The sequence below is a fragment of the Haemaphysalis longicornis genome, unplaced genomic scaffold (genome assembly GCF_048455015.1).
Source record: "Haemaphysalis longicornis isolate Haplotype H1 unplaced genomic scaffold, Haemaphysalis longicornis Haplotype H1 scaffold_6, whole genome shotgun sequence".
Taxonomy (NCBI): domain Eukaryota; kingdom Metazoa; phylum Arthropoda; class Arachnida; order Ixodida; family Ixodidae; genus Haemaphysalis; species Haemaphysalis longicornis.
In genome coordinates this window covers 128,422,719-128,449,205 of record NW_027526407.1, presented here as the reverse complement: position 1 = coordinate 128,449,205, position 26,487 = coordinate 128,422,719, and the positions used below count along the sequence as shown (strand labels likewise).

At 44.2% G+C, this 26,487-nt stretch overlaps 1 protein-coding gene across 8 annotated transcripts in view; it reads left to right on the top strand.

The window, feature by feature from the left end:
• LOC144141142 (uncharacterized) overlaps positions 1 to 24,929 on the top strand; it is a 94,127-nt gene extending 69,198 nt beyond the window's left edge. For 6 of the 8 annotated variants that reach the window (XM_077672683.1, XM_077672678.1, XM_077672682.1 and 3 more), the window contains 5 exons: positions 350 to 584; positions 9,656 to 9,692; positions 17,824 to 17,871; positions 18,309 to 18,386; positions 24,154 to 24,929. In XM_077672683.1, coding sequence (XP_077528809.1) covers positions 350 to 584; positions 9,656 to 9,692; positions 17,824 to 17,871; positions 18,309 to 18,386; positions 24,154 to 24,493 — 738 coding nt within the window. In that variant the 3' untranslated portion in view covers positions 24,494 to 24,929. The remainder of the gene's footprint in view (positions 1 to 349; positions 585 to 9,655; positions 9,693 to 17,823; positions 17,872 to 18,308; positions 18,387 to 24,153) is intronic. The other 2 variants (XM_077672679.1, XM_077672680.1) reach the window with 1 other exon arrangement.
• Positions 24,930 to 26,487: the final 1,558 nt, after the last annotated feature.

Here is a 26,487-nt window from a genome sequence, read left to right as displayed (position 1 = left end):
TTTGTCTTTGTATTTGTCTTTGTATTCCGCCACAGGTTTATGCATGTTTATTGCCTGTAACAACGCCTTAATAATTGCGTCTGCTTCTCATCAGAACTCACGTTTTGCCATTGTAATCGCGAATAAAAAGCAATCACGCATGGGCTGCACACTACTCGCTGCACAGTTGACGTGACTTTTGGAACCATGCATGTTGAGGTCTACAATAGCCATTTTAAGCGTTTTAGGGGACAAAAGGCTTTGGCTTTTAAACGTTAGCTCTAAATCTGCTCGAACCTTCACCACCTTAATTGCCTTTTTCCCCGACAAAGCTTTGCAAAGGTTACTCCACCATTCAAATTAATTGCAGGAACCTGAAATGGCAGCTTCTACGACAATAGATGCACAAGATGGCCTCGCCTCCCAGATTGAGGAGGCTCTTCCAGACATCCCAGAAACTTCCCTGAAATTGCTCATGCAATGCTTTGCCGACCTGGGTGTGAATTCCCAAGAAGATGCCTTACGGTTGGCAGAGCCACACGTCCTGGTCAAAATACTTGGCCTTGACCAGGCGAAAAAGCTGGTTGCCCATTTCAACAAGCACTGTAAGTCCATCAAAGAGATAACAGTTCATTTTATTGTGTGATGAGGGCATCTTGCGAGAGATTTTAATATCTGTTCTCAGCCATCGGTGTCCTTTTCTTTATTGCGTTTTTCTACGTTTATTCTCAGCTCCTATACACAGGGAGCGGGCGTAGAAACTAGTGCTTCTGATATCCCTACCACCCGTGTTACAGCCGCAAACTAGGAACAGCCGCGTTGCCGTGACATGTCCAAACATTGGCGCAGCTCACACTATTGGTGCAAGTCTAGAGAAAGAGCACAGCCGACGACCTTTCTCCCTTTGTTGGAGACACGGCTGTTGCTCCTCACACGAATTTACGAACTTGCCGCTGGAATTCTCTGTGACTGGCAGACTGGCGTCACTTTGTTCGAAGCCTTTCACATCTCTCCCAAAGCGGGCCGCGTTTGAATCATGGACAACCGGATTCGCGAACTCGGAAACTGTACCGCAAGCTGTACTGCACTCCCAATTTGAGGCGTGGACGAACGTGAATTGCTTTCTTGGTTTTTTTTTTGAGCTCCTTGCGTGGCGCAAGACCACGCGCAACCTAAGTCGACGCCACGTAAATGGACCAAAAGAAGCTTAAACATCTCTGCTTTCAACAGCGGCTCACAGTCGCTCAGTGGCGGCAGCGAGTGGGCGAACGAAAGAACGAACGAACGAACAAACAAACGAACTAACGAACGAGCGACCGAAAGGACGAGCGAAGGAACCAGCGTTGAAGCCCAAAGACAACGCTATGAATAACCCAAAGGAAATAACGCTGTGCTCCCGAAGTGCGGCTTGCATAAACGCAGCTCTCAAATTTTTATTGTGAACCAATACGCTCCAGTGATTTCGAAGGAGTGCGGCATACGATTCGAAGCTTAAGCATGAGTAGATGCCGACCTGCTGACATTGCTCCTAACGTTTAGCTTCGACTTAGACCCTCGTCAGGTGGAACCCGTGCCCTCAGCTTGACCCACTGATTGACTTTGAGGGGGGGGGGCAGTTGGGAGGTTGATGCAGAAAGGAGGGAGGAGTCAACTCCAGTATTGGATGACCAGTGTAGAGGATAGTTATTACGGCATAAAATGTAAATTTGCGTGTGCGGCACACTTGGCACACTTTGTAGGGTTTGTCCCATTCCTTGTACCTTTCCTCTGTATAAGAAAGAATCCCACGGAAAATGTCACGCGTGGAGGTGTACCACTGCAGACTGTCCCAGCAGCTTGCGATACAATGAGTATGGCGCTGCTTGGCATGTCATTACGCTTAACGACGAAGTTACCTAACGCTAAACCTAAACATTCATTACACCTTGGGTTTACCATCACACATCGAAGTAAAACGTTGTAAATCGCTACTCAATAAAAAAAAAACTTTGCATTGTCCTAGCTGCACTTCAAAACACGTGTTCGGGTTGACGTCCTAAGAACTTATAAGCAAGCTTCGAAATTGCGGTGCATAGATGACTGTTACTGCCCTATGTCTACCGAAATGTTATACATCCAGGGCAAACCTGAAAAGCTTCATTGGACTACACTATTAACGAATCATGTGACCGTTCTCTGAATACTGAGGACGCCAGGGGAGATATGATGATAATAATCAGATATACGAAACAGGAAAATTGTGAATATGGTAGAAGCATGACGTGTTTGGCACTTCTATACTGACGGTTTCACGTACTCTACAACGCAAGTAGTACTAAAAGTCTGCGTGTTTTTTGTAGAGCCAGATCTAGCACAGCCTCCTCTGAAAACAAATTAGTGTAATGAAAACCTGCTCCGAAGCGCGTAACGTAATCACGAAATTGTTAGAGGACTTACTGGAACGAAAGCAAGGGGCACGATCACAGGATGGAAGGAAACGCAGCCAGAGAACAAAACATTTCCTTCACCCCCTTATCTAGTGAACAGGAGTTTTTTCACTGCTAAGCTGGGAGTTACACGGAGGGCGAAATCATTCATGACAAGGTCATGGTCATCAGTGTAGCAATAAATAAATTCCGGCAACTCCGCTTGAGTGAGCAGTCGGTGATAAGGCATTTTCAATTTTCGGGAGAGGGTTTCTGACGTGAAATTGCCGTGGCATGAGGAGGGAAAGAACTGTGTGGTTTGCTGGCCAACCACTGAGGTCCTTTTTAAAGTGACTGACAGGTTATTTACAACACGTAAGCCGATATTAATGTAGCAACCAGTGCCAGATAGTATTTTAAACACACAATCAGTCGAGATCATACGGGTTTAAACAGTTCTGCTTGACCTTACGGCTTTGAATGACAGTGTACCATCTGTTCAAAACGAGTATGCTACAAAATATTCGCAGTAGAATTGCATAATCACGCCAGTTGAATACGCAATATGCATGCCACGTAAAAAACAGTAATTTTTGCCCCATTGACCTTTCCGTGTTGTATTGGTAAATGTCGTACCCAGAGGGTATTTCCTTGAGGCGTAAGCATTCCTTGCCGAGCGCCCAGATCACCGACAATGTAATTACTTGCAGTGGCACAAAAATGTACCCTGGCGCTATTTAACACATTTATTTGTTATAATAATGTTAACATGCATATTTGTCAGAGAAAACTGAAAATATACTAATATTTATCATTATCGCTTACTCAGGTCTACTGCAGGACGAAGGCCTCTCCCTTTGACCTCCAACCACTCCTGCCCTGTGCTGCTCGAGTCCACTCTTTGCACCCGAATTTCTTTTTCATCCCTCCATAGGGTTAATGGCCTTCCCCTCCTTGTAGACCCATCTTTTCGAATCCAGTCTGTTACCATATTCATCCACCGGTTGTCGGTTCGTCTCATTACGTGACCATTCAAAGTACATTTCTTTTCTTTTATTTGAACTGTGATATCATCTATTCTTCTTGCTTGTTCTCTGATCCAGGAAGCTCATTTCTTGTCCCGAAGTGGTACTCTTATCATTATTCGTTCCACATCCCGTCGAGCCTACATTAGTTTGCTTTCTATTTGTTTATACAGGTTCCAAGTCTCAGCCCCGTATGCCATCACCGGCAGTATGAAGGGGTTGTATATTTGCTTTCCCAATCTTTTGTTTGTTCAAAAAAGTGTTCATCAACCTCAGGTTACTTCTCTCTGCTAATCCCACAGGGTATCTCCCCGTCTGTTGCGATTGTCAATTCCAAAGTTACCCAACTGGCCTCTTTCCGATTGGCTTCGTTAATACCTTTGAGTCTTTCCACACAATCGTCAACTGTGTTGTTGCCTTCTTCATTGTTGGTTCGACGCCTTCGTAGGAACTGTCTACGGCTTAATCATCATGGCTAGTTCTTGACGCGTCGGACTTTTCTATCTTTAAAATGCTCGCTCCTTAGCTTGATCAAAATAGCCGCGACTCACTCGCTAATGCTCAACAACTCCTCCGCGTTTCCTGCCATTTCTCTTTGGATTAAATCCCACCCAGTGTTCTTTCTTCTATTGGGGTCCTTTGTATCACAAGATATTCCTGCTATTGAACTCCATGAATTATTTTCCTGTCCTTCTAACTTTACTTAACACTATGATATCCCACTATTGCCCCGGAGCTATTCTAGTAGTACAGCTAAGCTTCCCTACCTATACAGGGTTCGTGCGTTGAACGTTGCCAGGGTCAAGCTATAAAGGCGGCCTATCCGGAACAAGAGATTCTTAGACACCTCTGCTGTATTACAGGCCTGACCGCCGGCATGGACAGGTGCTCTACACCTTCGGGGGACTGAGGTCCGATGGTTGAATTGGTCAATCGTGGCAGGTCGCGTACAACTACTACACTAGGGCGGCCAGATCATTGTCTGGTCACTTATTCCTGTTTGTGTCCCTAAGTACTTTCCTAACATGGCTGAACCTGTCTTGTAGAGCCTCTTAGGTATCCAGGATGACGGTTACCTACGGAGCAGGCAGGACTCCATACTTGCATGGGTATTGACCAGAGCGCCAGACGAAGAAGAAAGAGAGTTCTGGCCACGACATTGCCGCGCACGCCTCCAGTTATACTACACAAGGGTTTGTCAGTTTAGCTTTAATACGCGTGGTTCTGAAGGTATCAGCTGAAATGCTGGCTTACTTATGAGAGATCCACTGACATTTGGCCATTGGAAGTAAGCCACTGCTATGCTAAAGAGCATAGTTAGGAAACATCGTCTAGTTTGAAGCTACGTTTGCGAAAAAGAGCGCTGAAGCTGTATTAGTGTCCTTCCTTGCTCTATAAATACTGTACTAGGCTGAAAAACTATTTCTCGGCCTGTCCGCCAACCACAGCGGCCTTTTGGCAGGGCTGTGCGAAAGTAGGCAACCATAAGCTCTCTACAGTCCGGAAGCATTGAAATCACAATGGGATTCCAAAACTATATTCCTGTATGAAATCCGATTACATATCTAAGTAGCCTTTGCTCGGGCCATCACAGCAAGTGGTTTTACTTTCATGTGCGCCCAAGCGTTGTTGAGTACTTCAAATTTTAGCGCTATTACCTGTGTCACCCTTGGTTTCCTCCGTACAGATAGCTCGGTATGGGCACGGTGGTTGCGATGAATCGCCGTACTTATTTAGAGTTTCTCCCCTTTGTAGCTTAGTTTCCGATGCTTTCCAAGGTCATCTTTAGCTTTTCTAACAATCTGCTGACCCTGCCTAGAGAATATTTTCCTGTTTTGACGAATATATTTCAGCCAGCTGGGCCGGTTTAGTTTGCGCTTACTGCGATATGCTTACGTATCGTTTCGACTAGCGGTGTTATTTATGGCTAGCCGTACGTTTACTAAATAAGATCTGTTTATGATATGCATCGCAGTGGTGATGTGAAAAATAAACAGGAACACGAAAAGACACAAACCCGAGAAATGTGCAAAAAATACCAACCAAGCTGTACATATCACTCGACTAAAAAAACAACTGGTTGCGTCAGCACATTCTAGGTTATTTTAGCGTGAATGAAGGCGAATTGTTGACTGGAATTGAAGAAACAAAAACAACAATAACGTGCTTAGAATGTCCATCGTATACACCATGATTGCGAGATGTGCCCTCGTGTTCTGAATCCTTTCTTCGCTCGTGCCTCCAGTGGAGGAGTCCCTTGAAAGTGTTTTTCGCGTGTGTTAAGCCGAGGCGAGGAAACACACTGAATGGATGACACACTGAGAATATGACCATTTTAAAAACGTAAAGAAACACGAAGAAATCGTAAAAAAATACTGAGGCACTCAAAAGACCTTAAGCGTAGAAATGCAAATCCGTTTATTTCTCAAGCTACGTGATCGTCTTTGCCCAATGGCAGGTCTCTCGTGATTATATGGTCTTGTGTTGGTGCATGGTCTTCGTTGTGAGAGCAATGTGGGTCTCAGTTAGAATCCCCCCGCCGTAAAGGCTGCGGTTGTGTCAACTGGTAATGAATTGTTTCAGCTGTAGTGAGCGCCTGCCTCTGCTCTCAGAGCAGCATTGTGTTTCCGCTTCCATCATGTACACAGCCACACTTTCATGGGCGGCCACATTATACAGGGGCTGATAAGGCGATTGTGCCCTGTAGCTTGCGTCGTTATAATCGATTGCGCATTTGTTTACAAAGACTCGCGCTAGTACGCTTCGTGCTTCAGAGACACGAAACTTTTACAGCAAAGCTGTGTACTTTGACCCACAACGGTTTAATTTCCGTGGGAAAAAACGCCAAGGCACGAAGACTACACTTATACACTGCATGCTTCGCCCCGACCCAGTTTTCAGGTTAGTGGAGATGGTCCGGAATTTTCTTGAAACCATCGCTCGGTCACGCTCAGACCGTATACGACGGAATGGGATTCTTGATATTTTTGCGTGGCACGGACCAGCTGTGCAACTACTTATATCCGCAGAAAAATTCAAAATTACTGTGTTAAAATTTGTTCGTTTATTAGTGCAAATAGGGGTTATTTGGCGTGGAAACGTTTATAAAAGGCATAACGAAAATACCAAGAATTGAGGATGAACGAACGAAACAAACTGTTTGCCATGTGTACTGCCCTCACCCCATAAAAAACTAACGCACAAATCGTGCGCACCTCCATCTAACGGTGACCACGGTTGAACGCGAGATTCTCTCGTGAGAAATTCCTGGGTTGTCGTCTAAGTTTGGACTTTCATTCGCACACTATTGGGACTTTGACTCGTTGAGCTTGGACTTAGATTCGCGCGCAGTCGGGGCACTCGATCGCAGTGGCTTTAACTTGGACCCTTTGCCATGTGATTTCGCACGAAGAAAGTTTTGCGTTCCACAATCGCCGTCGTTAGATAGAGGGACGTACTATTTTTACCTAATTTTGGTAGTTTATGCACCCCTCTCCAGATGCAAACTGCTCCCGCGGCATCGAAATGGCACAATCGGCTAGACGTCGGATTCTTAACGCGACATAAGCAGGTTCCATTCCTACCACGGACAGACAGACAGACAGACAGACAGACAGACAGACAAACAGACAGACAGACAGACAGACAGACAGACAGACATACAGACAGACAGAACAACTTTATTTGGCCACAGCTGGGGCGATTAGGCCGGCGACGTCTTCTCCGTCGTCCGTCGGGCAGCAGGGCCCCTTTTCGGCAGGGTCCGGTGCTTTCGGCCAAGTGGGCCAGGTCTTCTTGAACTTGGGGGTTTGGGTCATGCAGGGCGGCCTCCCAGCACGCCTCGCTGGTGATGGTAAGGAGAATGGGATGGGATTGGTGCCTGCATAGTGGGATGCCATCACAGGCCCATATGATATGGGATAATGATGCGTGAGGGACCGAACAATATGGACATGCGTCTGAGTAGGTGTCGGGAAAGATTGCAGACATGATGGCAGGGGTGGGGAAGGAGCGGGTCTGGAGCTGCCGATAGATGACCGCCAAGGATCGGGATAGAGATGGGTGAGGAGGAGGAAACATGGCACGCTCCAACCGGTAATAGGTGAGGCTGTCCCCGTTTGTGTGCAGCCTGTCCCGCAGAGTGAATATAAACTATCAGTGGCGGCACCATCCAGCCCTCGGAAGACCAAAGCTCGAACAGCTTCGTGGGCCGCGGAGTTTCCAGGTAGCGCGGTATGGGCGGGAGCCCAGACGAGAGTGAAAGAGCGGGATCGACTGTTCTGTGCCTTCAAAAGGACTAATAAAGTTGCTGAGGAAACTCTTGCGTAAAGGAAATTTAGGATGGCTGATTTGGAGTCACTGATAATAGCTGTTTGAAGGTGGGGACTGGGGGTCATAGCCAACGCGATGGCGATTTCTTCTCCCGCCGTGGGGGATGTCGTAAGTAAGGAAGCGATAACGGACGCATGGGTGAGGACGTAGAAAGCTTGGCTTTAAAAGTGGCGGCTCCAACGCAGAAGCGGGAATCCGGAAACGCTAAGCATTGAGTGAGGCATACTTGGATTGAATTTAACTGGCAAGGAACATTTTTTATGATGTCACTGTGCCAGGCGTGGTAGCTGAGTTGAGCAATGTGAGTAGTGACACATTTGTCGATAAATGCGAGAGTTGGGTTAAACATTGAACAAATCAATCCCCCTGGTGAAGACGCCACAAGCTCGGAGCGCCGCGGTCATTATAAACAGTTTCTGCGGGCATCTCCGCCTCCCTCCTCACAATTCGCTCCCTCAGCCGAGAAAGCAGGCATGGTCTGACGCAACGGGAGTTACTTTGCATAACCCTGCCAAAACCTCCCTCCTTACCGAAAGACTGTCACAGGGCCCCGCGCAAGCGATGAGGCGTGGCTGGTGTTGGCGTTTTCGTGTGAAGTTAAATAATGCGGCGCACGATCCCAACTCCAACAGTTATTCTGTGCGCCTCATTCTGTTGCATAAACTTTTTAATTGATGCACCCTTGATCTCATTATGATGCACCCTTGACGCCCTGTTGTCGGTGGGCCCCTTTTCGGACGCCTTTCTTTACAGGAGTAGGCCACCGTACCTTATAGGGAAAGCTCTAATTCAGTTTTTTTTCATTCAACTAAAAATGAAGGAAATAAAAAAAAAACTCTGAAGACCGACCTCGGACCTCGGTCTTCTGCGGGGGAGAAATCTTATTTGCTACCTCTTCTCCTGGACTGCCAGGGAAGCCGTATTGTCGAAAGGTCAAAGGGGAAGATGTTATGCAAATAAGAAAGCCCGAAAAAATTGGAAAGCGCTATATGTACGTCGGCCTTTAGTGAGTGTTGCTTCTGGAGAATTATTTGTAAAAAAGGAAGAAACTGTAACGGTATTTTCTGCTACAGTTACGGTGAGAAAAGTAACTCCGTTGCAGTTGCCAGTCGCCATAACGTCAAAGTAATTAGTTACAGATAGAAGTTTCTGAAAAGAGTAACTAGTTACCCTTAATGCGCAACTAGTAACTGGTTACTGCCAAAGGCTAACCCGTCAGGCTATGCGTCCAGCAATCCGGGCCTGGTCATTGCAAGTCCTCTTCAGCTATGGTGCAGATTTACCTGAAAAATATGTAAGAGCGCTGGGTATGGGAAAGAAAACATCTGAGGTGGACAGAACAAATCGAAAAGAGTAGAAGAAAGAAAACATAATGTCAATTCCTTGTTGAAAGATATATAAAAGAAGCGAACATTCAGCCGCACAACTAATCAAACGGGTTACCGGCAACATGTCAGGAATGTTCTTTTCTTTTCGGGGGCAAAGAGAAGGGGGGGTACCGCTTTTCGCAAGTGCAGCTTTAACTTGACTATACATGGTCATGATTATTGGCCCCGCAAAGGTTCACGAAACCTTGAGGGCTGCAGATGAAATCTCAAGAATCTCGCTAACGCAAAAAAGGCAACAAATACGTACAACGTCGAAAGACAAGGCACAGCTGCCACCCGTAAGAGCTATGCACTTGAATCCTGCACTTGATCTCCAGTGAAGTTAATTCTAGCTTTGTTTGCGTCACCACTTGAGAGGAAAGATGACGTGCTTTCGAGGCAACAACTGCGAAACAACTCAAACATGTTATAGAGGTGGCTAAGCAATTGTTTTGGGGCCAAGGTCTATCAGCAGGTTGGAAGATGGGTGGGGATGAAAACTGTCGGTTTGTGAATAGGATTTAATTATTGTCTGCTTTCTTTCCAGCAACTTCAACGGGCTGGGTTGTAACTGATGGAGGATGGTGAGTTATCATGCACATTACCTCACTCCGAGGGCGCTATCGCTCCGATAGTAAACGACAAGGGAGCAATTTCTAGGGAAAGAGTTCATGCCTACATTAGAAACCTTTACTGAAAGCTTATTAGTGATTGCACGTGGTCTTGTTGGTGTCATCACACGCATCGCGATCAGCAGGAGCAGCATCATCACCATAATTATTTATGTCCATTGAAAAATAGGTCAGTCTCTCCTGTAAACTTTAAACCACTTCTGTCCTGCAATGTTCAAAACCTCCCTTTGCCATAAAATGTCCTAGTTCATTGGTTTCCTCAAGAGCCCCTCTAGCTGTATGCCCATTCCCACTCCTGTATACAAACGTGCTTCCAGCAACCCCCCAGTTGTTTGGTGCAGTCGTGGTTTGTATAAGACAAAAATGTTTAGAATGCCGTCAGACGTAGCGGGAACAATTGGTCCAGCATGTTGTGCGTAGCGTTTGTCAGAGATTAGGAGCCCTAAGAAATTTAGGCCAATGGATTTGCGGCACTCCAAATAAACTACAGCAGCTAGCGCTCAGATACAAAATACTTCTCCTGTGAGAGCATTCAATATGATTCATACTGGTACATCACCTTATACTGTATCTGCAATAATTTAAGAAAACGTCGACAAAAGCCCGCCATAAAGGGAAACCGGAGTGAACTTGTTGAACTTCTGTGTTTGTTTGCATTACATAGAGTGCCTTAATTAAACACACTTTTCATCGTTTATCCGATCGATAAAGCAGTATTTGTTTATGAAGCCTGAAAGGAACATCATCAACACTTCCAGCAGTAGCACCAACAACAGCAGTGAATCCTCTTCGTCTTGGGATGTCATTGGACGATGTCCAAGGTTGGAGTCTTGCAAACCAGTTTGGGTTTTGATTTCTGGCTAAATCATGTTTGGCATCCGATGTTATCGTTGGTTGGGAATTCACGATATACCAAGAATTGCATACCGCGCTCCTTCCATGTTTTCGGCTCTGTAATGGGTTATGTAACGCTTCCAGCATCGCTTAGAATCGTAACGTTCCCTAGCCGAGGCGTACGCTGTGGCTGGACGCCCTTCGCGTGAATAGAGACCATCAATTTTGAGGGGATTTGTCCTTAGCTAAGGAGTTTGCCTGGCTCGTCCCTGTGTTGTTAGAGGTATGTTCGCACCAGGCCTATGGTCGGCTGATGCAGCACTGTGCCCGCAAGCTTTCGGTGCTACGTAACCGCTATGCCAACGAGAACTGGACAGCGCATCAGTTTCGATCGGTACGCAGTCTGCCAACACGGTCGTAGAGCAATGATTTCTGCAGCGCAAAATTGTGACTGCAGATATAAAACATTATCTAAAAAATTACACCATCTTCCCGTAGGGGAACCCTGAGTAGTATGCGAAGCAGCCATGTTAATGAAGTCGACTGAAGTTCCCATTAGTTTTCAGTTCGTCGTTTCCGTTGACGTTCAGCTTCGCGTGCTTTCGTTGCATCAGTACCTTCTTGACGTAGTTTGAATAAGGACATAAGGCGCGTTCGTAGCGCGCGCTACAGTCTCGGTTTGTAGCGCAGTGGGAGAAGCACCACGTACTTCCCGTTACAGCCAGACAGTCGTGGGATCGAAACCGGGCGCCGCCTAACTATTTCTTTTTATAGTGGACTGCGCAGAGGTCAGCCCAAACGCGGACGGGGCTAGAGAGACGCGCATGTACAGTAGAGTGCGGACGGCGGACAACGACAATGAGAGAGGGAGGGACACCACCCCGAGCATGAGATGCTTCGCATCTAATAAAAATAAATCAAGTAAATGCTCGCCTAATCGGGGATTCAAACCTGCTCAGTGCGATAAGCGCTACTTAAATCGTTTCAGACCAGTAGGCGTGGCCTAGTGGTAAGCAAGCTAATATTGGGGATTAGAAACTGGTAACTGGAACGTGATAGGTTCAGTGTTTTAGACCGCCGGGCCATAACGCTGGAAACACTCGGAGTAATAATATGAAGTATACATCGTAGAGGCTGTTTATGTTTCTTTTAGTGTCAGCATTACTACAGCTTAGATAGGTATTTCGTGAATACGCTTGTGCGGTAAGTGTCCCACCAATCCCCACTAGATCGCAACTTACGGCGTTCTATAGGCAGGAAAGAGCAATCCCAAGTGTGTGCTCGTTCTGCTGACCGCTATGCTAGTTAGTTTTAAGCATAAAGCGCTATCTGTATTTTGGTTTGCCACTTTATATTCACAGTGTAGGTTCATTTTATTTCATCATTATGTATATTAACTTCACCGACTCGTCCCTGTCCTTGATTGGCGTTAGATTTTCTGCTGGCGTACCGTTGGCACAGACATATGCAGCGTACAGCTCCAGTGGAGCCAAGTCAGACAAGCGTGGCGTGCGCCTGTGTGGAGCTGCTTTGTCTTCATAGACGTTACTAAGATTGATATGGTCTACAAAATAACAAAATGAAGCCACATTCTTCCGGTTAGTAATCTTGTGATGCATTTGTAATAACTGAGCGAACGAACTGAGACGGCCCGCCAGCGTCCGGCCGACTGCTTCTGTAGGACGGTCGGTGAGCCGCGCAGCAGGCGCAGTCAAGCGAAGCCTAAACAATAATCGTCATACGAAATGTCCAACAAAACCGGCAAGGAGCATTCACAAAGGAAGACACGACCTTCGCAATGATTTTTAAACTATATAAAGCGGCGCAGACGTCCCCAGAGTGGTGAAGACATGTCTTTGCGATTGCAGACTTCAATTTGCACAATTAATCCCGCAATGTTTAGAATTCACATCAGTGCCTCTTTAAAGCAAAGTTTTCAAAGGTAGCACGCCAACTCGGCGTTTATTAGTGCGGGTATTCTAATACAAAAAAAAATTTAGAGGAAACATCGAGCTTCTGTTTTTTGTTGTGGCACCTATCAATAATGGAAACTGCCGATGGTAATGGTAGAAAACTTCTCCTTTGAATAAGAATGATGGCGTGTCATCTTGCCTTGGGAGAGAATTTAGGCACATAATTGGCGATTTAACCACAATGGCCATATTTGGCCATATTGGGTGCTGAGGCGAACAGTTGAGGCGGTTACCAGTGGAACCCCCTCCACTCTTCCTATGATGACTCTAAGTCTTTTTTGCTAAGCTCAACCACCAAACAAGAAATCAAGGAAGGAACGTTTTACACAAGTCCCGTGCTTTGCTTTATTACAAACGGATGCTTCAATAGGAGATCCTCTATACGCAATTACTTGCGACCGGACGAGGCTTATCTATGCTGTTTGGTCCTTACTACAACGTAGCTGTTTCAGGCTATGGTATAAACGAAACTGCATGCGTCGACGCAAGTCGCGTCGACAAATTTGTCAGCAGAGCCGAATTTCTGGCTAATGCTCAGCAGCTCTCAATCCAACGACGGACCTTAAAATAATGGTGAGATTGTCTACTATCATGATCTCATCATTACAACGAGTTTAAAATATTTGTATTAATCATATAGTTCATAGTAAAGTTGGAAACGTTACAGGATTACTGTCAGCTGTCATAACCTGGCCATCTACACAGGGAGCATCGTTACAGAACAGAATTTTAACCCGCGTTAAACTGGAGCTATTCTAAAAAAAACTGGACAGATTTGTAACCGCTGAATGGATGTGAACATTTCACCATGCTTCATTTTGTTTTGATAATTGTGCAGTTCTCAGTGAATTAGTAAATGTTGTCGAATTCCCGTGTGCTGCCAATACATAGCCGTCTGCAGGGAAGAAGCGTACAGCCCCATGTTTTCCGCTGAACTTAAACTCTAGTACTTCAAATTTTCAATCAGCTAATTAAGTAACTAAGAAGTACCCTTAATCGAAAATGACGAACAACTACTGGTTTCGCTCCCTTCTGCAATTGCGCCCCGTCAATGGAGTAACATACAGCTCCTGCTGTCATGCCCTTCACATAGGAGAAGGGCCATGCAGGTTCTGTGCACTGTCACTACATATCATTAGAAAGGGACGTCGTTACCTGCATAACATATTGGTTCTTTCTCTGTGAATCTAGCGTCCATTTTGACCATACGGAAATCGCGACGCGCTTCTCATAGATCACGATTGCACGATGTCATGACGATGGAAGAAACATTTATCTGATGTTAGACGGGGAGCTATTTTAGCTTCCACGACCATTGGCAAGAGTGCCACAGAGCAGCTGTTTGGTGTTAACGTTAGTTAGCATTAACTACAGGCGAACACCAGCATATTGTAACATGCCATAGGGTTGCCAAAGGCTTAAGAAAGAAGAGTTTTCCCGAAAGTCTGCGGCCCTGACAGACTTTGTTCTAGAGAAGCCTGCTGCATATCTTGCTGCGAACATCCAGTTGCTGCAAGCAAAGGAAAAAAAACTGCAATACAATTGAGCATTGTGGATACTGTCAACGGTTTAGTACTGTCTTCAAGTGAAGCAAACCGTGATGATCTGGTTTTAGGTGGCGTGCTTGATTACCTCTACGTGGACGGATTGCGAAATCGCTGAAACATTTAGCCGGTTGCGAAGCGCTGCTTCTTATCTTTCGCTGGATGTGGTACTGTTTCAAAAGGTCCAACAGCTTCTAGCTGTGTCAGACGGCTAATGCTGGTCAAATAAGAGTTGATGTAAAAATGCATGTGACGCTAAATATGATGCCATAACAAGTAAACTGAAAATTGCTTGGTACACGTTCAAGAATTCGTGACCATCTTGTCCCTTATTGCCTGAACGTGAGGGCATCCACGTTCCAAGCGTGTTTCTCCGACTTTGGAAGTCCGCAACAGCATTCCTCGCACGTCCTCGCGCATTGTATAGCCGTGTCGGTACAATATACGAAGAAGTGCAATACAGCTTCAACTGTATCAGTAGTCACGTTTCTTCCTTCAGCAGTCGCATTGGCTGCCTGCTGCTCCTTTCGTTTTCTACCAGTACCGCTATTTATTCGCTAACTTTACCAACTCCTCCAATTGCACCGACCTACAGTGGCTGCACAATCCAATTCAACGCGTTCGAGGGCTGACGGAGGACATAGGACATTTTGAGAATACATGGCATGAGCGCGTCGGAAAGGGCAGGTGTAGAGCCCACCTTCAAATTCACGTCTACGCAACTTTGTTCGCACAGCCAAGGCAGCACCACCCCAGCCACGGGCTCTGCTGTTGTCGGCTTTTTTGCCACTCGCTCTGCTCAAGGTTAAATACCAAAAACACTTGCCGACATGTCTCCTCTACAGCTGTCGCAACGACAGGTCTGCTACTGGGTAATGGACGTTTGAGCCTGCGTTTTAAATGCAGAGCATTTCAGTAACTCACGATGTCACCCGCGTTGACGTCCATAGTCGTAGTCCGCACCGTCGTTGTCCGCACCCCTCCCCCTACACTATATAAAAAAAAATACTATCCGGCGCCTGCTTTCGATCCTTCGACCCTGCGGGCGGAACGCAATGTACATGGGGCTCTACCCACTGCGCCACAAAGCCGACACAGAATGGGAGGCTACGAACGTGCCTTATATCCTTGACTCATTCACACTATATAAAAAAAATACTATCCGGCGCCTGGTTTCGATCCCTCGACCCTGCGGGCGGAACGCAATGTACATGGTGCTCTACCCACTGCGCCACAAAGCCGACGCAGAATGGGAGGCTACGAACGCGCCTTATATCCTTGACTCATTCAAACTACGTCAAGAAGCTGCTGATACAACGCATTCACTACCACCAACTCCCCAAACAACGTTAACGCAATACACCCACCCCCTATGTGACGCATTTACTCGAGTCCCCCTCGCGGGGAGATGGGCCCAATTTTTTAAAGCTACTTGGCTGCATTGTCGGAAAGAGACATTGTCGGAAAGAGACTGCCTTCTAGCAGCATGACCTAATATGGTGACTACATTGGCTGAGCTTCAAATGAAAACGCAAAATTACCTCTTACTCGATGCTTGTAATGGTGGTGTGGTCGTCATTGGCGTCCTAGTCATCCTATTGCAGTGTAGATTGCCACTCTCACTTTTTCTAATTTTCTCTCGCTGCACGTCATTACCATTTTATTGGAGTTCTTTGGCTTACATTGTACACGTGATATTGTGTGTATGTCTGTAATGTACGCGAGGGTTGTGCGGCACAGTTTCAGAGGAAAAAACAATGCAACAAACATTTTTGCGATGTGCGACGTGATTATTGATTATGAGTTTTAACCGACACGGCCTATACGGGCCGTGAGCAGCGCCATAATGGAGGGATCTGGATTAATTTTAACCCCCTGAGTATCTTTAAGATGCGCCCAAGCCACGAACGCACGGGCGTTTTCTCTTTTCGCCATCATCAGATAAGCGGCCACCGCGACCGGGAATCAAACACACGACCTTGGGCGGTCTACGATATGACCAACATTCACATGACTAGGTGTTTAAAGACACAACAGTTATTACTTAGGTGCCATTTTTAATTCGCGAGTTATGCAATTAAAACATATTTCAGTTTTGTAAAGATTTGGGGGTTTTGTGCACAAAATATGTAAAGAAAACAATGCGAAAATTATTGTCCGCTTTAATCTCTGCTGCCAAACGTTTGACGGATTACCTTGGAATCTAAAATTATTAAGTTTTTTATGGGGATTTGTGAATACCACGTAATTTACCACAATTGGTTCTGTGTGTTTTTTATATAGTTTTATATAAAAACCCCAACCATCTAAGAGGTTACGAAGCACACTAGGCATTTTCAACCCCTTTACTGTTTATCCTCTGAATTGAAGTTTTTGCATAAGAACCACTTAGCAGGTGCAAAATATTGACTAAGTTTAGGGATGAGTAACTGATTTCAGGGAAATCATATAGTACTTTACTGGAGAAACAATGCTTTGCTAACATGTACTTGCACAACCAGCCTTCTCAATAGGAAAGCTGCTGTTTCAGGTCGTGGCTCAATTCTGGCCGTGGTGGCTTCTTTCTGATAGAGGTGGGAAGCGAAAACATGTGTGTCTAAATTCCGCCGCCCGTTGAAGATCCCCAGTTGGTCAAAATTAATCCCGAGCCCTCCACTACCGGGCGCTTAACAGCCCAGGTACACCTTCGGCGGGCTAAAGCCCACAATAAATCAAGTTGCTGTTTTGCCAACACTTCCATAAATATAGAGCCCAGAATTTTAAAACGCTGCTCTGCTGTTGCGCAACCAAAAGTTGTACGTGCAATTAGTTTTGTTACGACCAATCGATTCATTTGAAAAATGTTGACCTGCCACTAAAAGTTAACCCTTTTTTAGATTGAGATTTACATGCACAATAGTTTAAAAATCCTTTCAATTTGCTCGGTATTTATATTCTAGAAGTGTAATTTTACGTTTAAGAGTTTTCTTTGTCTATATCAGCTACTCACGAAAGAGTTCAGCTGCACAGACCCAAGGGAATATAAGTCTTATGGGCTCGTTTTGTTACAAGCGCATCTTTGTAAGCAGCCAAAAAATGGCTTGAGCGATGCCGCCATCCGCGTTCCCCATTCACAGAGTGAACACAGCCATATTCGCATGTAAATATAAACCAATATCACAAGTATGTTTACGAGGAATGTGGAGATAATTGGTTCGTAGTTTCGTGATGGGGTAAGCTAACCAGGAGAAAATAATTTTGTGAACGTAAGGAAGCGGACAAGCGCCGGCTTATTATTACAGTAATTCATCGTACTACTGCGAAACTGACCACATTATCGCTTGACTTTGGTTATGATAGCACATTTAAGTGCTAAGAAAGTTCCCAAACAAATTCTCAGTATAGTAACTCGGAATGGCTTATCTGCTAAGTAAGTAATGATTTTTGGGATTGTCTTAAAATAAACGCTACCTCATACTTTGCGTTGGACAAGGCCAATATTCGTTAATTTTTTTGCCTGATCACGTCTGCTTCTTTCTAATGAAATATCCACGTTCCTACAAATCAGTATCACTTGTTTCTGAAGCAGATTGTTCCATATAACAAGACCGAATCTTGACATTTATGTCTGCAAGAATTCTTCAAATTCCCTGTTTCAACCTCATAGTGGGTAACATTGTCTGGCCAGCTTTGTGTTGTATTATAGAAAGCACTAATGCATGTGGTATAACCATTCTTCTGTTCCACTTTCAGGGACATAAATCACAGGTCGTCGCATGTAAACAACCAATTTCTGGGAACGTGAGTACTTCGCCTTTAGCCATAAAAATAATATGATTGAGTGTTGTTTCCACACTCTCGCAATAAAATAGATAGTGTAGATGATTTTAATTCTGAGTAGCTTAGAGCTTTGTTTACTTTGAATTGACTGAAGTATTAAGTCTGTATTTACACCATAAACACTGTCTCTTCATACCTTGGAGCAGTGCTGTTGCAATCTTTTTTAAAACGCTTGCCCTAATTGCTGCTAGCTGTAAATTTAGGATGTGCTTTTGCAGCTTGAAATTTCCACCACACACTACAATTATTACTGCTATTTTAGGAAGCCTATCGACTCAATGTTAGGAGAAGTGGTTTTCTTCACAATATTTTATTTCTTGCGCGATTTCACAATACGAGTCATAACATTGCTCCTAAATTCAAATACTGAGCTTTTGTTTCCATGCACAACGTTCCAGGTTGCCCCAATGGTGCTTGGCACAGCTGCAAGCGTTGGTGAATGCGGAGCCACGAATTGCTGCTGCTTGCCAAGCCGCGTAAGTTCAAAACCTAGAGATAATCCCTGCTCAATTTGCCAGAAGCACCAATTTTACGCTCACTTTTTCACGCCACCTCTTCTGATCATGCGCAAATCCTGCTCGTAAAGCCCAATGGTAGTGTGCATAACACTGTGCCGTACACATTGCTGATACCGTTGTCGTGCGATTGGTCCTAACATAGCACCAGACTGCTCTTAGAAGATGTCAATTCGGTGCTCGACCTGACTCCATGAGTTACTGTGATAGTGTCTTTGTTTATAAAATGTTTTACTTACACCTGCAATCCGTGACTTGCATTATACACATACAAATATAACCTCTCAATGGTCACTTGTGAAGGCCACCAAAAATTTTAAGATTTGTTGTTTAAAAAGGGACGCAGTTGGAAATTGAGACTGTAATGGGAAACAACGTATTCGAATAGAGTGTTTGTAAAAGCACTCCAAAATAAATATTGCTACTCTTCATTCCATCACTAGCGTGAGCTGTATGTTGTTATATGTTTTAAAGTCATACTGTTATTGATTTTGTAATTTTGTTATCGCAAGCCTCCGATGGCATGCATAAAAGGGGTAAATGACAAACATACAGCAGTACCTGTGTGGTGATGTTTTTTTTTTTTTTTTAAGCCAGAGAAAACACCACACCAGACTGCGACAGAACCGTGGCTGCAATGAGTTTTTATGTCGCATAACCATTTTGTGTGAAGGTAGGGAACTAAAGAATAGCACTTAATAGCGCAATCAAGGCATTTCAATATCTATACGTTAAACCATTTTCTTGGAGATAAAACAAGGAAGGGAACCGAACATTTCTGTACCTGGTAAGGTTATGCGTACTGCACGCATGTGAATGTGAACACAGAATGAGGATTTTTTTGTCAAATGCTGCCTTATATTCTGAAATATGGGCAGTTAATGGAGTTTTCTGAAATAAACAAACACCAGGGACAAGCACAGCAGTGCAGTACAGAATACCACAGCTGGATGGAACTGTTTCTAGTTACATAGCTTTTAGCCAACTGGCTGTCATGGTGATTGGAGAGTAAACCGACAGTTTAGAGGCAATGCAATTTTTAAATAAGAAATCTTGACGCCAGGTAATTCTTGGTGCTAAAAACCTGTAATATTTTTCTGCGGCAGACAACGAGGCCTATTAACCACTCACGGTGCCAGGGACAGTTGCTTTCCGTGGAAATAGTCTGCAAAGCAGTATTATCAAGACCCCTGAACAAGTTCGTACTGTAGTTATTGTAGCATTTGGCGTTTGGGCTGCGAATGATAAAACTATGTACTGGTATCAGAAAACAACCACACATGACAGCGTGGTAAAATTACAAGTACCAATCAGTGCGGGCTTCTCTGTGCCGACAATAAAATTTTAAAATGTCCCGTATATCGCCCCCTTGCCCATGTATTTAAAAATTATGTTAAAATTGAGCTAATGAAATAGCTGTATGAACCTGCCATGCTTCTGGTTATTCACTAGAGTAGAAAGTGTTTTGTCTAGTTTTAAAGAAAATAATGTCACTCTCGCCATTTTTTAGCACTCTGCGGCAGGATGGGTTCCAGCAAAACCATTGTAAAATTACCCCTAATGCGAATTTCTTGATATATATTACAACATGTATATGTCCACTAGATTAGGCTATAGTCCTAGCTAGTTTTATTAATTTCAATAACGTGTTAAAATGACCTTCGAAGACGATCATATTGTACTACGGCACCTGAACACCTTCGACGCCTCATTACGGCGCAGACTCCACACCCGAACAGACCTCAAAGCTCTCATACATCAGAAGAAACTCCCACTGCATACCTTTACAACTGCCCAACCTCCTATAGTCTGAATACAACCTAGCACCTCGAGTGGGGATACTCGGACCACCAAAATATTCGCCCTTCCGCCATACTGGCACAGTAAAAGTTCGGACCGAAATTAAGAGTGTTTATTCTCCCAAGAAAGAGCTGCAGCGGCGCTCGCGGGTTCCTCAAATAAAAAGAGGTCACGAACTTTTCTTTTTTTTTATCGTATCGTCAATATGTTCTTACAACAACAACTGCCTCTTTAATCCCAGTTCCTGGGGTACCAAGATGTTTTGGCTGAATGTCACAAAGATTTTACCGTTTGGATGAGGTTGAATAAAATGGCAAAAATGGTCTTTTAGGCCACATTTTCGTGCACTGGGAGGAAAACTGTTCTGATTCATTGCATTTGTATATCGAACTCATTTGCTAAGATAAGTAAAAAAAATGCAACCAAAACACTCGTTTTATGCAACGTCCAGCTCCTTTCACTTCCTGATATGTTTTACGTACTGCTTTGGCCGAAGCGTTTCTGCCTTTTATATTTTCGGTGTAGCTAAACGTGATTTTTTGCTTTCGCAGAGGGGAGAGGGGGTGCGGCCTTGAGAAAACGCACTTTTTATTTCAGATGCAAGAAGAGTCTAGTTCAACTGATACTGCTGAGAAAAACTGTAATGGAAGACTTACTACACGCGGCAATATTTTGGGTTCTTCGAGGCTAACACCATAATTGAAATCTGTTGCTTTCAAGGTGTTTAAAATGCACATTCAGGAATCTCAAGCTGACACGGAAAGCTCAACAAATGTCTCAACAACAAATGCAGAAGACACATAAACGTGTTATGCGTATGCCGTTGTGATTCTTTAGTTCATTAAAAAAAATGGTTTGCCAACCGATATCGCGATTCTGGTGTACTGTGGTCAGGAGACAGGGTGCTCGATATTTAATGTATATTAGTTGTGACCCATGTTACCCTGCAGCATAGGTTTACGGTGGCTATTTTTTTCCTTCAGACAGGAACGACGTAATTCCGTAGTTTTATTCAGAAATATATTATAGCGTTTCTGCTAACGAATGCGGAGGACAGTCGTAAAACCTCACGGTACCATGAGATATTCGTGCGTTTTAGAGCCACTGACACGCGGGTTCAGTTACACATAAATGATGGTGATGCTGACTAATCGTTTATTGAAGAACATTCATTGTCCTATCAAAAAAGGGAAACGGGGGATTCTCTACAGCAAAAAAGAACCAACTGTCTTGTCTCTACAAGTCTCGATCTTCTGCTGTTCTTGAATCATCATCCTCGCCCAACATGCAATGTAGTCCCATCGCTGTTTGCTAACATGACAAGCAGTTTGGGAACAATTGGCGTGAATCTACATAGAGAGAAATAGTGGTCAACGAATTCGGAAAGCCTCCACCAATGAGCCATTTGTGGAGCACGAAAGATAGTATAAGAAAAATGCCGATGTATGCACTTAAGTCGCCCCAAGTAAACTTTTTGCGGTGAGTATTCAAAAAACGTATTCTTACACAAGTAGAGGAGACCCGAACAATGAGTTTATGATCTGTGCCCCAGCTCTGGTTTCTTAGTATTGCACCACGATCACCGACGACCTCGCCTTCTTGTCGTTCTTCCGATTGCATGAACACTCCCCACATGAGGACGTGTCTCCTCTTTTCCCAGCACTACGACTTGCCATATTGTCTTCCTAACTAAATGCAGCGTTTCTTTTCCATTTGGGCAGATATTTTCTGGGTGTCTTTCCTTTGCGAATCGCATTATTGTAATGATGTGTAAAGTACCTAGGCCTTTATCCTGGCATTTCTCACACTTCCCGGTCGGCTTAAACCTAACGATGCTGCTACTGCATGGAGTTCTAAAGACCGCGTCGAACACGGTTCTTTGAAACTCTGGTGATAATGAATGTGGAACAACCACGCGTTTTGTTACTCTGCCATGTGGCTTCCCGAAAAATAAGTTCAGTAGTCAGAGTTTGTTATAGCAACGAGTTTTGTTCTCTAACAGTTTTATCTCTATCACACTGGGATCAGGAACATGAAATCCTTAAACCTCGACTTTTAAAAATCTGGCGCTTTTCTAACCACAGATAATAAACGCTCCTTATACACGTTAAAGCCAGTGTAGCTTCACTTCACACTGTATTGGCGTAAAGTAGTTTGAACCTTTTGAGGAAAGCACTGTGTGTAGCTATGCAGATTCTGCATCAGATGAATTTGCGGTATGTTGTGTATTCGGATGTCACTAAACGGCGGTGTTCACAAATATTTTGTAAAGCAAACAAACCAGTGTTTAATTGTAAAGAATAGTCCTTTGGTAACTCCTCCAGCTACATTCCAGAACCGAAATCACCTGGAAAATTAACAAAGCTCAAATTTCTCCCTACAGCAGCGTAATACTATTAGGAATGATGTAATATGTGAAAGCATTCACAACATAGTTTTCAGTGTGTTAACTGGCGTTGCAGTGATACGATACAAAAAACTAGAGGCCCAACTGTAATCTCCTGGTTACGGTTCTTCGTGGTGGTTCTCAGGTCAGCAACCGCGAATCATAAAAACTATACTATGCGACGTCATAGAGGACTGGCCGAAAAGTGGCTGAAGAAAAAGTGTCAGTGCTTCATCTGTTTTCATTATTATCTCCAATATTTGTTGAAGCTTGTGATAAAACTGGTGTCAGTGTTACCGGGAGAGAGCAGTCTTTCAAGTGGACTCTCATCCCTTTAAGGCTGCCTAGATAGCGTGCCATCCGCGCATTTCATCGAGCACAGGCACGCGCAGCAGCAACCACGTCGATTCGAGCACTTGCAAGGGTGTAGCGCGTCGCGGGTTTGCGCATTTTCACAATGCATATTGTCATGACGTGGTTTTGTAACTGGCGCCGCAACGGCGCATGGCCCTTGAGCCCGCACAGGCTCTTGAGTGGCTTGACGAGAATTCAACCAGGCACGCCAGTAACGTCATGGATGCCGCAACACATCATCAATAGGGCTATTTCATTAAAATTGTAATGACCTCTATAACCAATGCCTCTCCCTCCCTCCCACATTTCAGAGTGTCGGAGCCGCTTCTGCTGCCCACGTTATTGCGCCTATAATGGGCGCTAACGTAGAGAATAGCGTTCAATTTCTTTTCTTTGAACGCTATTCTTTGAACGCTATTTTTTTTTCTCTTGAGCGGAGCACGATGAGAACAGGACCTTCTATACATTATATTTCACATTGGTTGAAGCAGTTCCTTTAAATACGGCTGACCTGGTGTATCTTGTTTTCTCAAGAGGATCGGGCCTGCTAGCGCTGCGTAGTTCAGGTTCCTCAGTAACTCTGCATGTCTATTTCGTTGCAAAAAGAGAACGAAACTTGAAAGTGTACGGCAATGTTTAGATGACACAAATTTTATGCGGTGAATAGCAATCGCAACAGTGCTACACTTGTGCCTAAATTTCAACTTTTATTACACAACAACCAACATTAGGTGTAGAAGCTAAGGTTATGTCCCGTAATATGGATGGTTAGAGCACACGTTATTTTGTTTCTCTTCGCTATGCTCTTTGTCAACCGTTTCATAACTGCAGCTACTACTATTAAAAGTTCAGCAGTTAAGCATTCAGTAAATTCGCACAAATAATGTTTTCTATGCAGTTCAAGAACATTGAATTGAAATTTTGTTCCTACACTATCGTTGAGCTATTCATGCGGAATTTAAAAATGCTAAATTTAAAAGATGGCTTCAAAATGATAAAACTCTGAAACGAGCAACTGATGCATACTTTAGGTGTCACGCTGCAACTGATTAGATGTCGCTCAAGCCGAAAACACCTCGGGTGAAGAACCCACAAAATTTTGCAAATTATTTCTGCAGTTAAACCATTCCCACCAACCTACGACAAAAACATCGGTCGCAATTTATTTCCGTCGTTTGTGTGTTTTAGGTCGGAAAGCTGGAACAAGGGACACGAAAAAAGGCAGGCAATAATGGAGGACACCATGCGGAACGTGGATGAAAAGCTAACGCAGGCTGACAGTATCGGTGAGAGCACACTAAACGGGATCAAGACAAGCCTAAGCCGTGCTACACGGGCCCACGAAGACATGCTGCAGGATCTGCGGGAAGAGGAAACACGTTTTGTGAAAGCAATGGAGCAGAAGCGCGAAACGAGAAAACGGGAAGAGCAGGAGGAGCTCGAAAGAAGAAGACTGCGAGAGGAGCGGAAAGGTTTATTCTCCACGTGTATCAGTACTGTCACTAAGAAATGTACCCATACAAGCTAAGAAATAGAAACTGCCTCTTTATATGAGCTAAAAAAACGGCAAAACAAATTGCTACCACCACATGGCTGTCATGATGTAGATTGTCGCACTCTGTTTTTATAAGTCAGTATTTGTTTCTGTGTCGGGCACTCTGCACCTACATTGCACTTAGTCCACCCTGTTTGGCCAAAAAGTTTGGTTTATATAAAAACACACATAAATGTAGAGAGATCGTACGTCAAAAAAGGCGTAAAGTTAGGAGTGTTCATTTTCTGCCAGTATTCCTTCAATTAATTTAAACAACGTTATTCCTACATAAATAATATTACCACATACATACAGGATGTTTCAGCGTCGACTTCGAAAATTCCTAAAGCTTGGTGTTTCAATAAAATGATGATGATGATGGTTAGTTTTTTTGCGCATGGCCGACTACAGGCAAAGAACGCCAAGGAAAATGTATTTTATGAGGGCGAGATGATTCAACTAAATTCAACTAAAAACTCAACTAAAATGTACGTGAAATGACATAAAATACAATTTAGATGACCGGTGTAATAGGCCAGGGTCTCAATATGCATGGTAAGTAATCATATGTGAAAACTTGACATCGCTTAGAAAGTCAAAAGTACTCTTGTGGGTAATAATGGGGTCGTCTCCTAAAAGTACGATGGGTGTAGTGGAATGTGCTGTCTGTATAGTGGTGTTTTACCTAGTCCCTTGCATTGTATGAGGATGTGGATCACGTATAGGGACTCTCCGCACCTGCTGCACAGAGGTCTTTGAAATCCAGTGAGAAGGTGCGAGTGCCTAGCATGTGTGTGCCTTATCCGTAATCTAGCCAAGGCGACTACTGTGTATCTATTGTGTTTGTCCGTTGTGTGTTGCTCGAAGTGTCATTTTATTGCGCATAACTCCTTGTCTGTTTGTTCACTCCAGCGTGTTTGTCATGTTTTGCGAAGTTGTCTGATGTGTGGCTTCACGTCGGTGTAGGGTAATGTGATTATGTGTACTGTATTGAAGAGTGTAGCAGCAGCAGCCATTCGAACCGCGGCTTCGTTCCCACCTATACCACATTGGCCAGTGACCAAGCAAAGGACCAGTTCAAATTTGTGGACATACACAGACATAACACCATTGACTATCAAATTGACAACGTGGTTTTTGGATGGCTTTGTTGACGACAATGCCCGCACAACACTGAGGGAATATGTATAGATAATGGATTGTGGGATGTGGCTTTGAAGTATATGTTAACAACAAGAAGTACACCATAAGCCTCGGCCGTAAAGATAGTAGTATTGCTATTCAGAGTTTTAGGGACATGAAGGCCGGGTCCATGCGCAGTGCAGGACACAGAGGTGTCAGTTTTAGAGGCATCCGTATAAAATTCAGAACACTGATACTTCTGCTGCAAATACAAGAAGTGCGGCAGAATTGCACATGTGGGAGCTCTGTTTTTATCTACATGTGTGAAAGATGTGTCGCATGATACAGGGCGGAGATGCCATGGGGCTATAAAATCTGTTAGAGAAGTGTGGATTGTATCTAAAAAGGAGACAGCAAGCTCTGACGCTTCCTCTATAACTCTGTAAAAGAAGGGCGCAGAGAACGATGGTCGATTTAGCAGCAGTTAGGTCATGGTGGTATTATAAAATACAGATTTAAAAGGATCGTGAGGAATGAATGAAAGTTTAAACGCATAAAGGAGATCTGTGTATTCTCGCTGACGTTCTAGGTTTCATTTAATAGACCACATAGAGGCTTTCGACCGGGCTAGTGCGAAGGCGCCTCATGACAGGGGAAGCCCCAGATGAACACTGCGTCCAGAATTTTGAGGGATGTTTTTCTTGCTGACCCATGAACAACACTTCCATAGTCCAATCGTGAACCTATCAGGCTAATAAAAAACGTAAAAGAATATGTTTGTCAGCAGCATATGAAGCTTGGGAGAGAACCTTGAGTATAGTCATAGCCTTTAAGCATTTATGTTCGAGTTGTATTACACGTGGAAT